Raw genomic sequence first — 11,716 nt, 5'->3', positions numbered from 1 at the left:
TCATGAACTGATAGATTGCAGCATATGGATTTTGTTGGACTACTGTTAATAAGTGCTATGGTTCTAAACCGGTTCAGACAATAATTTGAACACAGAAAATGATCATTAACATTACTGCAATAAAATATCATTTGATCCAAATGTGCAAATAACTTTTTCACCCCATGCAATACTGTAAAATATCAATTGGCTCTCATTAGCTTTAGCCCCAGAAACAATTCTAAATTTGCACATGGGTACACCTTTTAAAGAACTTCCTTTTTACTATCGGAGAGTAGATCTCGGGTACCAGCGTGTTTAGCTAATAAGGCATTATATTTGTTACTAAGCAGAAGTAAAAACTTTTTTTCATGAATAGTTCTGAATATACAGAGTTTAACATTGATTAGGATGATTGCATAAAGGGAATAGTAAATAAGAAATGGTTTATTTAAATTAGTGCTGTATTTGATGATATTGACTGTGAACATTCCAAACTTCCCAGAGCGATTGTTTTATTATTATTATTTTTTTTGGGTGAATAAAACACAGGAGTCTAAGTCAGGTTTAAAAACCTTCTCTCAGTAACTCTATTTCTGTATTAATGTACAACCGTTGAAAATTACAGCATGTTTTGCAACTTGTTTTTTTTTTTTTTCTTTTTTCTTTTTTTTAAATGATCTAACTATCAACAGCCATTTTCCAAAAAAAAAAGAAAAAAAAAAAAAGAAATCAACTCAATATGAGGAAAAAGAAAGAATGACAGACTGAAAGGAACACGAGAGTGATTACTGGGGGGTAAAGTGGGAGAAAGGGAGGCAGTTTGTCTATTTTAGAGGAGTGTTTTAATTGTGTATGTGTCCGTGTGTGTGTGTGTGTGTGTCTGCCTGATACTCGTATGTAAAAATGGGGCATGTGCCAGGAATACAATCGTGCTATTCTGAACACTTGCAGCTGCGAGGGCTATAGAGAAAGAGAAATCAAGAAATTAGATGGGCAGAAAAGGTAGGATGATCACAGAAGAGAACACAACAGTAGGTGGCAGTATGTGTGTAACGGGGAAAAGATTGTGGTAAGGAGAGGATGAGAAAAAAAAATAAAATTAAAAAAGCACTGAGCAGAAACAAAAAGAGAAGAGGTGGTGGGATCTTTGGAGAAATGGGTGATAAGAAGAGAGAGAGACAGAGAAACTGCTGCTGGTGGTTCAGACGGATATTCAGGTGTCATGGAAGTCCTTCAGCAGTGTGCGCCTCCTCTGCTCCGCAATGTGCATCTGATTCTCCAAATCCTAACACACAGAAAGTCATGTAAATCTTACATGCAATTGGACAGTCTGAGAGCAGAAGAGAAGAACATGAAACCACATCTTCATTTATGATACATCACCGCACAAACGGATGTCGTGGGCGAAAGCATGCATTTTGTCAACTGATTACTCATAGTACATGCATTAGGTGTAACAAGTACTTATGTTTTTAAGTGCACATCTAAGTGTGAGATGCAGAGTGTAAAGAAAGCTATATCTACATTTAAACTACTATGTTTTCATTTCGCAACACTGTGACAAGCAACAAATCAATTTAAGATTTTCTCAAATCTATGCAAATGAGGTATGATGCGGTGAAGCCACAGGGTCCTAAGTTCAGCCAACTTCTGCTCTCTGACTTTCACCAACTCACGCGAGTAGCTTTGACACACCCAAAAGAAACAAACTTTGGGCAGCGTACATGACTTGTCATGCTAGTGTGAAAGCACAGTGAGAGGTCTCGTCACTCTAGAACTTCTTACCCCTCTGTCTGTAGCATTTAAGTCTCCCTCTCCTCTCTCGTAGCTGTCTGCCCTCTCCACCTTCCATGACAGGTTCTCAATCTCTGCTTCCAACTGAGCCTGCTGGTACTCAAACTGCACACATCGACAAGGAACCAAATTTTATATGAACACTCACAAATAAAATTTATATACTGTTCATATAATAAAATTGTTAATGTGAAATTAGTTAGTAGTTACATACCAGTTTCTTGCGAGGCCCAGACTCCATGTAGTAGGCGTAGGGGTACGTATACTGCAGTGTGTAGCGACACTGTGGACAAAAAACCACGGACATAGTAAAAATGACAACAACATTTATATGACAACAACCAGTCATAATTTCCGTGTTTTGAAAAAGTCATGTTTTATCAAGTTTCAGTGACCAAACCTGCTGCTGACATATGAATGGATGACTTAAATGGAGAGAAAAATGTAAAAAATATCCAGATGTGTGAGAGAGAGAATACATCTATGTCTGCCTACCTTTGCCAGTAGCTTGGCAGCATTTTGCATGTACTGCCAGTCTATCCAGGTGCCTAGGTTATTCATCACCCTCTCCTGAATCTTCTCCTGGATGCGCTGGTATGTCTGAGCCTCCAGCTGCAAACTCTTATTGTGGTTCTCCCACTAATCACACCCACAAAAAAAAAAAAATAATAATAATTATACAGGCGCGCACACACACACACCATTAACAATATGATGTGATATCAATGATTAATGTAGCAGCTTGGGGAAAGCAAGAACATTGTGATTCAGTGTGAACTGATATTACTAGCAGATAAGCTCTCATTGTAAGTGCAAATATATACACAATTCATATTTAAAGGGGATGTCTACGATGATGGGAAACGCTGTTCTCTCTGGTTTGTTTACGTTCAGAAGCTCAGTGTTTTAGGGTGGAACAGTATGTGTGAGGTGAAAAAAAATTACTGTTTGTCTGTGACTAAAATTTAACTTTTATTCACTGTTTTTTTTCACAAAATGTTTCAATAATTTGAATGATCATATAAACTCATTGACACTTCAGTTGTCTTGTCTTTCAGTAAAGCAGTTAACAGTCTCCTGAATTTGGGGACATTCTTTTTTAAGCAATCCCAAACAGCAGCAAGGTGGATATAACCCACCTATGAAGCAGGTAAATAGCAATATCCTAATCACAGTTCATGCAATGCTTTGAGTTCTCTCTGTTGTCGGCTTTTTTTTTTTTTACACAGTGGTGAGCAAATGATGAGGATATGCCTTCAGAATTTTATAAAACGTTACAGAGCCTTCAAGTCAACTGTATAACAACATCACTGCAGAAATATGTGCCTAAGTGAACATATGTTCTCTCTATGCAAAAGAAGAGGATATGTAACTAAATGTCTTACCCTCTCAAAGTAGAAGAGGTATTTTTTTAGGGCTTCTCTCGCCTGCGCCTGTTGGCTCTGGTTGACAATGTCAGGATTCTCTTTGTAGCGACTGCACTCATAGTACTCACTGCCATGAGTTTTCCAATCTCCCAAACACATCCAGCAGAAATCTACAAACGCACGCACAACATTTTTTTATCCAAAGCCGAATTATTGACTAATCCTGCATATCTAGGCTGTTCAAATTTGATTAAGCAATCCTGCATGCATAGCAATAGGACTCTTACCGTGTTTACACTTGGAGCATTGCTGCACACACAGGAGGAAAAAGACACAATATTAATGACTTTAGAAAACTCCACTCAGTCCCCTAAAGACAGTCACTTTTATTTTTTAGATATATATTTTAATGAGACAGACAGTTTGGCGCAAATAAAATCATATACAGGAATAAATTAGACAAATCAATATTTAGTTAAAATATGGGTAATAAATAGCTAATAACTAACAGCTAAATCTGATACACTACCTGGGGGCCAATCATTTTTTATTAGCCATGATAATGTTTGTTTTGCTACCCCCCAAGGAACCAAGGAAATATGCCCCACAATTTCATTTAAGTGCAAATATAAACAAATGTTACATGTGGATATACAGTCATCTTGGTCTATGACAGCAGTAAAATACACTAATAGCTACAAAACTGCAGTGACTGAATGAAGCCAGAGTGCACACTACTCACCATGTGGTTGCAGCCTCCATTTTTCTCAATGCAGATATTGCACTTAGGACACTGCAATCAATAGAAGAACAGAGAAGTTATGTCAGCTCTTTTGCTGCAGATGCAATGCCAGAACCTGTGCTATGATTCTACATGTGAATAATACCTGTTTAATCAAAACAATTGATGTTGCACACAAAAACTAGTGCCTATACCAGGTGTTCTTTTCTTGTACATGTCGTCCTTAACAGATAATTTACTCAAATGCAGAAATATAACCTGGCCAAGAAAGTCCACGTGAACAGGATATCAACACTTTTTAATAATTACATGTGCAAAAGGAGCTCACTTGTACTCACATCTTTAGTGTGTGCACTGATGTAGTTGGCTGTCTCTGAGTCATCTGCACATTTAGTGAGCCATTTGCGGATGGTAGCGCAGTCTGTAGGGGCATGGTACATTTGTCTGCACTTAAAACTAGACAAAGTGAGAAAAAAATAATATCATTAATGTACATTATAATCATACACACAATAAGATGTAAAGATTCCTATGCCAATCTATTAGAGTTTCACATAGGGCTCACCTTACTCTCTTTCTACCTGCAGCCACAACAAAATCCTGTTATCACACATTGTTCCTACACCTAACCACTAAGGTCGCTGTGGCTGTTTATGATCCAATCAAAAACCAGCTACATCTAGCAACATTTAGGTGTAATAGTATCCTACACAAACCCTCTAAGGTTGCTTTGGCTGTTTATGGTGTAATCAGCAACCGACTACCCTTAACAACTAAGGTTACTCACTAAGCCCAGCCCATGAGTACCAAAACCACCCATTGCATCACTATCTCTTCACAGGGGGCATCAGGTAGGCACCTCCCCGCGTCAGTGTTTCGCTGAATTATGCCCACGACACATCTGGAAGGCTCAACAGTGAAGTCTGGTGTCCCAGACCCACGCCCCTCCGAGCTTTACAGTCCTACCTTACCCTTCAACAACCGTAAATCCACCCTGGCCTCTCTGATGACTAAGGCCATACCTAGCCCCACTGGCACTGGTAATGCATGCTTAGTACCACCAGTTCCGTGTGAACTTTACATGCTACATCTCCAACAACCACAACAGCACCTCAACAGTGTATTTCCCCAAGTAATCTGTGCTCTCCTTATCCACAACCACTGACTAGAACTTTCAGCTGTTTCTGGTAACTCCTTCACAGCTGCCCTTAGTTTTTGGGCCCTGATGCTGAACTGAACAAGCAGGGGGTGCTGGCAGACTTGGCTACAAATCCCCTAACACCCATCTCCACTGGTCTGCCACCCATGTTCCCTCACCTCAGCTGCCAAGTCCACATACTTCAGCTTCTTCCTTTCCAATGCTTCATTTACTGCATCCTCAAATTGAATGGTTAACTCTATGAAGTAAGCTATCCATTTACTTTCAGACATCACGTCTAGCCTCAATGTAGTTAAAGGAATGCACTCAGAGACCTGTAATGTCTTTTACCCATGTACACCAGCAATATCCAATCTCATGCTTCACCCCATCTACCAACATTTATAGCCTATGCACACTCTCAAAGAAGGTTGCCTTAAAGAAGGCTGTCCTAGCCTGTTCCTTCTTTTCCCTTCTTAATATTAATACTTATGAAAAAGTATTACATTGCAGAAGTATGTATTCATAGCATCAATAGTGTTTATTTAATAGTGTCAAGGACATTTAACTGTGTGTAATGTTTGTGCATATATTTTGCATGGTTATGGATTTACCAGAACACTTCACCACAGCGACTACACTGGACTCTCCGAGCTCGAGGCTCCTGCACCTTTATGACCATAGGGCAATCTGCACCAGGACACAACTGCAACTGAAAATGACTCTATGCATGAAATATGGGGAGTGAAAAACAGAATGAAAAGAGGAGAGGAGACAAAAAATATATTAAAAATGTAAGCATTATTGTGCAAGTGTTTATATACATTAAAATAAATTCTAAAACCATTTACTGGCTTAGGGCATTTTTCACTACTGAACCTTTAGCACCAGAGGACTGATGAATGGTGCTTTTTCCCTAATCAGCCATCAGTCCTGAAGTGAAGATTGCAGTTTAATGGATATTGGTGCAAAGATTTGCACCAATATACATTTATGTAAATGTCTACTGAAAAAAGTACATCATGTTATTTACTATCAATACAAATGATTTATATGAAGATGATTAGTTACAACATGAGCTTTTAATTTAAACGCCAGTACTTATTTCTAAGGCCTAATCCACACATACACAAGTGATTAACTAAAAACCCCCTTTAATTCAACAGCAAACAGGGTCTCAAAAAAAGGCAGCAGAGCTGGTGGCTTATGTCATGGGTGTGCTGAATGCAGGCGTGACATCCATAGTACATTCTGACACCTCTGTAAAAGTAAGTGTGTGTGTGTGTGTGTGTAAACATGTAATGAGCCCTGTTATCAGTGTTAAAACCAGTGCTGTTCTGACTGTGTTCAGCTTGCAGATAATCGCCACATGTAAACAAAGGAAACAATAGCACAAACTTTGACATCAAACAAAGGAGATAAGAGGGCATAGGTCCATTTTTAGTGACCTAAAAGTCAGTTTGCATGTGATGAAAATCCAAATAGTTATAGAAGTCTTTGATTAAAAACACCCATGAATGTGTGAACAAGGCATTAATGTGCAGTGAAAAAATAAAAATTAATTCTCTCTCACACACACACACACACACACACACCTCCACGTAGTCCCTGAATAGGTAGCGTCTGTATTTTTCCTTCAGTTCCTCGCTGGCCAGCAGGGGCAGGACAAAATCCTCTGGGATCCTGAGGGAACAGTCCTGTGCCATGCATGAGATCCCTACACACAATCACATGCATTTTATACACTTATTAAACACTTAAATAAATTGCTTTGAGTTAGTGTATGAATCATGGTATTAATTCACAAATACAACGTCCTAAATAAAGTCAAACACAAAGGCCAAACCAACAAGTTTGCTCTCCCACACAAACATATCCAATGAAAAATGCATCTCCAAAATAGTAACTTCATAGGAAAGGGACAAAAAAAAAAAACAACATTCTTATCTTTCAATGACAATGTAAAAAGATTTTATTCTAAGTAATTTTGGTGCAATTCTATTGGTCCATTCATCATTTTTTTTCATATGGACAACAACACTATACAAAGTACACTCTTAAAACCATACTATTATTCTCCAGTGTGTGTGTGACAGCCTGTGTGCGTAAACTCACCCACTCCTACGCCATCTTTGACCAGCACGGTACAGTGCTGCTCCCAGCAGGATTTGCAGAAGGAGTGCTGACATGGTAGAGAGAGCAAAGAGTCTCTCCGAACAAACTGCAGACACACACCACACTGCAATGACGTCCCAGCCTAGACACAAGGTGAAGAAGAGTTAGCCAACTGACACGTTTCCCTTGTAAATGACCACACACTATTAAACATAGCTGGATACAAAACTGGGTGTGCATAACATGGACTACACATTGCAAAAGCAAAAAAATACACCCCTTCCAATATACTGAAAGCACACTGGAGATCCCTTAATGTGATGTGATTAAAACCTGGAAGGTAATATTTTGACTATATTACATCTTGATTTATCCAGAACACCCAGGTAACGCCACTTTTGTGATTGGCAAAAGAGAATATTGCAGTCCTTTTTTCAGTTTTGCAAAAGCCAATACTGTGATAACAATTATCAAATGATATATTGTGAAAAACTCATGTACATTCATCATAATATCATCAAAAAACAAATAAACATAGGCTCCTTTTAGAGTCATTTATAAATATTTTACATATATGATATTTGGCATCTCTTACGTAGAGACAAATATACAATCAGATCCACAACAACTGATACACACATCAACAGTACTCACAGTGAGAGATCGGCAGGTGCTTATAGGCTGAACATGGGCCTCACAAAGCAACTGAGAAGAGTTGGACTTATACCTGAATGATCACACAGTTCAAAAATTAAAACAGTTCTCCCTTTGTACCGCTATAAAACGAGAAGTGAAATTATGTGTGTTAACATATATATTGTCTTACCTGTCCAGTATTTGTGACACTTGCCAGTGAAAATGTACAAGGACCAGTTTGGCTACAGCTGGTAACACCTGAAGGGAGAAAAGTCACTTTAAACCTCAGATTATCGCACGTAGAAAACTGAAAAGGGGCTATGCCACCCACACACAGAGCAAAGCCAACTGTGCTCTCTCAGGACTTTCTGCCTCTGATGGCAGTCATCACTATGGTTCAAACTGTCATACCCTGAAATATCAGTTAAATCTAAATTTCTGTCTAATATCTTTAATGTAATACCTGCCAATAACAATTATGATTTAAACCTATTCATGGATCTCTACCAACCAACCGTTATTAATGTGTCATATAATTTATTTTTGACTCTCACAGAAACAGAGCTGATTCTGATGAGGCCATCAGTACATTTTCTGGATGCTCTTTAGAGGAATGGCATGCTGCCACTGACAGATTTAACACTTATGGCTATAAGCACAGGACTAAACCCGAGCTTACACTACCTCAACTGTAACATTTACGGAGTAATCTCTCAAAGACACACACAAACCTTCAGGGTGCCGGCTACATGGTTGACCTCCTCTGTCAGCACTCTCTGACTTTCTCTATATGTCAGACATGTGAACTGGTATTCTTCTGGGTCAAACGCATCAGCTTCCTGTTGCTCTACGTCGCTCTCCACTCCTACATAATAGTCGGCAATATCACCCGGATCCTCCTCTTCTCCATCCCCATCAAAATCTTCCTCATTACTGTCAGATGCCTGGCTACTCATGTCCACAGACATAGCCTTCAGGTCCTAGTCACTCTTGCCGACCGCCGCTCTCCACGGATAAGCGGCCTCTGTGCTGCTGCCTTCTGCCCCAGACTGGACCACGTTTCCCAGGGGGCTGCGAGGTACTCAGCAGCAGCGGAAGAAACAGAAGAAGTCACACTCCCCGTCACTCATGGAGGAACCAGAGAGAGGGATGAACTGGCAGAAATAATAATAATAATAATAAAAAAACCTAAAGAGAGGCAGAAACAGCAGAAGGATGACAAGAAAGTGAGAAAGAAGAGAGAAAATATTATTACTTAGATACAGGCTAAATTATTAAAAACACAACTTTAGAAAAGTTTTATCTGCTGTCTTCATTTGTAACTCGCTACACTATGTATGGGACAAGCACCTCATAAATTGGACCATCAAGTCCAACAAGTCAAAGTTAGGCACACCATGTTCATTTCCGCATAGAACAACTCAGTTCCTAAGCTGAATCAAGGCATTTGCCTTTGACTCATCTGTTGTATATCCAACTGTAGGTTTTTCTCTCTATAGCTATATGAGGTCAATGACACATCAGTAATCCACAGCTGCTGGTCAAGGAGCCAGTGTCTTATCTACAAATACACATGCCTCGCCCAAGTTCACACTTTCAGGGCTGTGCATGTCTGGTTTGGAGGTCAAAACATTGTTGCCCCTCTGTAAAAGTGTAATAGCATGGAATAGCCATGCTTAGCATTCTCACACTTATCCTCCTAACTCTGAGTACACCACAAATGTCATTGCCTAATCCTCAGCAAACCCAAGACGACATATCTGGAGGTATGCATCAGACAAACTCTAATCTTTGAGAGACATGAGATAATCAAGTTTAGCCTTGCTTCAGGTCAGTTCACGAGTTCCTGTACATCCTTTGGAAGGACAACTCAATACGGTGGGAGTGAAAAGTTGCATAGTTGACTGCCTCAGAGACAGGACCTCCATATCACTAAATTAATTTGATATTACTTGGATAATGAGAAGCAGAAAATGCAAGCAACCGTGAAACAGAACTTTGCAGATGTGTAATTATTTGTATATATATTCTGTTGACAAATAATTACATACAGAAGAGATATGAAGGTGTTAATACTGAGGTTTTATTTGGTGTACGGTGGTCTTTTGACTTTTGCACAGTAGAGGCTGTCTGTATGTGTGTGTGTGTGTGTGTCTTGTGAGGAAGGGGGTTTTCTTTTTTTTCAGCGGAGGACGCCGGTGCCTGTCGCGATCCGCTGTGCATTCCGCCCGCTGCTATTTATAGCGCGGCACACGGTGACACACATAAAGAGCCCAAACAGCTCGGTTAGAGATTACACTTTAAGTCCGACGAGGGCGGGGGGAAGAACCACACACAGCAAACTCCCCGTATCAGCTCGCAGTCCCGGTTTGTTTATGTCGGCTTTGCTCACTTTAGAGGGGCTAATGTTAAAGGGCCCATATCCAAGGTTTTTCTTCTATTACATTTTCGTCCCTTTATTACGTTTGTTTTTTTAAATAGTCAAACAATTAATAATTATTTTTATACTATCTAATTAAAACACACGTCCATCATCTATCCCTTAGAACTGCACATGCTGTTTTAACCTGTTCTTAATATAAATGATTGTAAATTAGTTCTATTCTTATTGTTGACTCTCAATGAAAAACGTATTTCATTAATGATTTGTATGTGAATGAGCAGTGCTATACTGCTGTATGCTAAAAACGTAAGATACAAGTATGATGGTCTTCGTGACATCACAAATTCAATGGTGTCTAAACAAGCTCCGCTTCTACATATGCACATTGCATCAGGTTTTGTGACTTTAGCAGGGTTTGTATAATCCATCGAATTTTTCAAATGTGAGAACATGTATGTTTCCCCTTGAAATTGGCTCTTTAACTTAGCTGGATGGCTAAAGAGATCGATGCTGAGTGCTTGGCTCCAGTACTTAGCTAACGTAGTAAGAAACTTAGAAATAAAACATATAAAAAATAAAACCACTGGAGTTTAAACCACTCCAAACCCACTGGTATGTCATAGGATTTGCTATATTTCTGTTCCGAGGGTGAGGGGGGTTTCAGTCCCGTGGGTTAGTGGTTATCGAGGGTAAACCAGGCAGGTTTAGCCCCCGGGAGACGCGTCCTGCCTCCGCCGCCAACGCGCACTTCAGTCCGGGGACTCGCGTGTAAACAAGGCCATTTCGGAAAAGTTCACAAAGTCACACGGTCTAACAAATCAAAGCCCTCATTCTCCACAAAAGCAACGTCTTTACTTCACCTGGAGGAAAGCGTCGAGCTCGTAGACTCCTAGTTGTGAAGGATTTCCAGGCGCAGAAACGCTGCTGATCTTCAGCTAACAGAGCCGCTGCGGAGCGGAACATAGAAAACACAGGAGGAGGGGGAGAATAGCGTCACATCCGCCCGGGGACCGAGGGCCATAATATCAGCCGGAGAAGTGTTAATAACAGCCCACCTGTAGCCTACACTACCACTGTGTTTACATCGCAAAAACAGATAGCTTCTCTTCAAATTCAAGATATAAATCCACAAGGACTGAAAACACAAATATGTTTTATTTTTATTAGACTGACTAACACTAATACTCTGGGCATATATTTCATATCTTTTGATTTGAACACCATTACATCAAAAGCAATTGACTTCATTGAATACATTCATCCATTCATTATCTGTAACCCTTATCCAATTCAGGGTCACGGTGGGTCCAGAGCCTACCTGGAATCATTGGGCGCAAGGCGGGAATACAACCTGGAGGGGGCGCCAGTCCTTCACAGGGCAACACACACACACACTCACACATTCACTCACACCTATGGACACTTTTGAGTCGCCAATCCACCTACCAACGTGTGTTTTTGGACCGTGGGAGGAAACCGGAGCACCCGGAGGAAACCCACGCGGACACAGGGAGAACACACCCAATTCCAGGTCCCTGGAGCTGTGACTGCATCATTGA

General features: G+C 40.1%; 1 protein-coding gene across 1 annotated transcript; it reads right to left on the bottom strand.

The window, feature by feature from the left end:
• Window positions 1–149: 149 nt before the first annotated feature.
• On the bottom strand, window positions 150–11,146 carry arih2 (ariadne homolog 2 (Drosophila)). Its single transcript, XM_066643661.1, has 15 exons — window positions 11,018–11,146; window positions 8,506–8,962; window positions 7,965–8,032; window positions 7,793–7,865; window positions 7,139–7,280; window positions 6,619–6,740; window positions 5,638–5,747; window positions 4,224–4,341; window positions 3,886–3,936; window positions 3,431–3,452; window positions 3,162–3,313; window positions 2,272–2,415; window positions 1,991–2,059; window positions 1,768–1,881; window positions 150–1,267 (listed from the first exon to the last, which is right to left on the bottom strand). The coding sequence occupies exons 2-15, from the start codon at window positions 8,740–8,742 to the stop codon at window positions 1,196–1,198; spliced, it is 1,494 nt and encodes a 497-aa protein (XP_066499758.1). The 5' UTR covers window positions 8,743–8,962; window positions 11,018–11,146; the 3' UTR covers window positions 150–1,195.
• Window positions 11,147–11,716: the final 570 nt, after the last annotated feature.

Source organism: Hoplias malabaricus, chromosome 14, assembly GCF_029633855.1.
Source record: "Hoplias malabaricus isolate fHopMal1 chromosome 14, fHopMal1.hap1, whole genome shotgun sequence".
NCBI classification, from domain to species: Eukaryota; Metazoa; Chordata; class Actinopteri; order Characiformes; family Erythrinidae; genus Hoplias; species Hoplias malabaricus.
This window is presented reverse-complemented; position numbering and strand designations above follow the sequence as displayed.

What these genes read in the sequence shown, in the direction of transcription:
- arih2 (XM_066643661.1), bottom strand. Translation starts at nt 8,742, where the DNA reads ATGTCTGTGGACATGAGTAGCCAGGCATCTGACAGTAATGAGGAAGAT. An exon ending in ATGGAGGCTGCAACCACATG is followed by an intron (nt 3,453 to 3,885) that starts GTGAGTAGTGTG and finishes CTGTGTGTGCAG; the next exon opens with CAATGCTCCAAGTGTAAACA. An exon ending in ATGCTCCAAGTGTAAACACG is followed by an intron (nt 3,314 to 3,430) that starts GTAAGAGTCCTA and finishes GTGCGTTTGTAG; the next exon opens with ATTTCTGCTGGATGTGTTTG.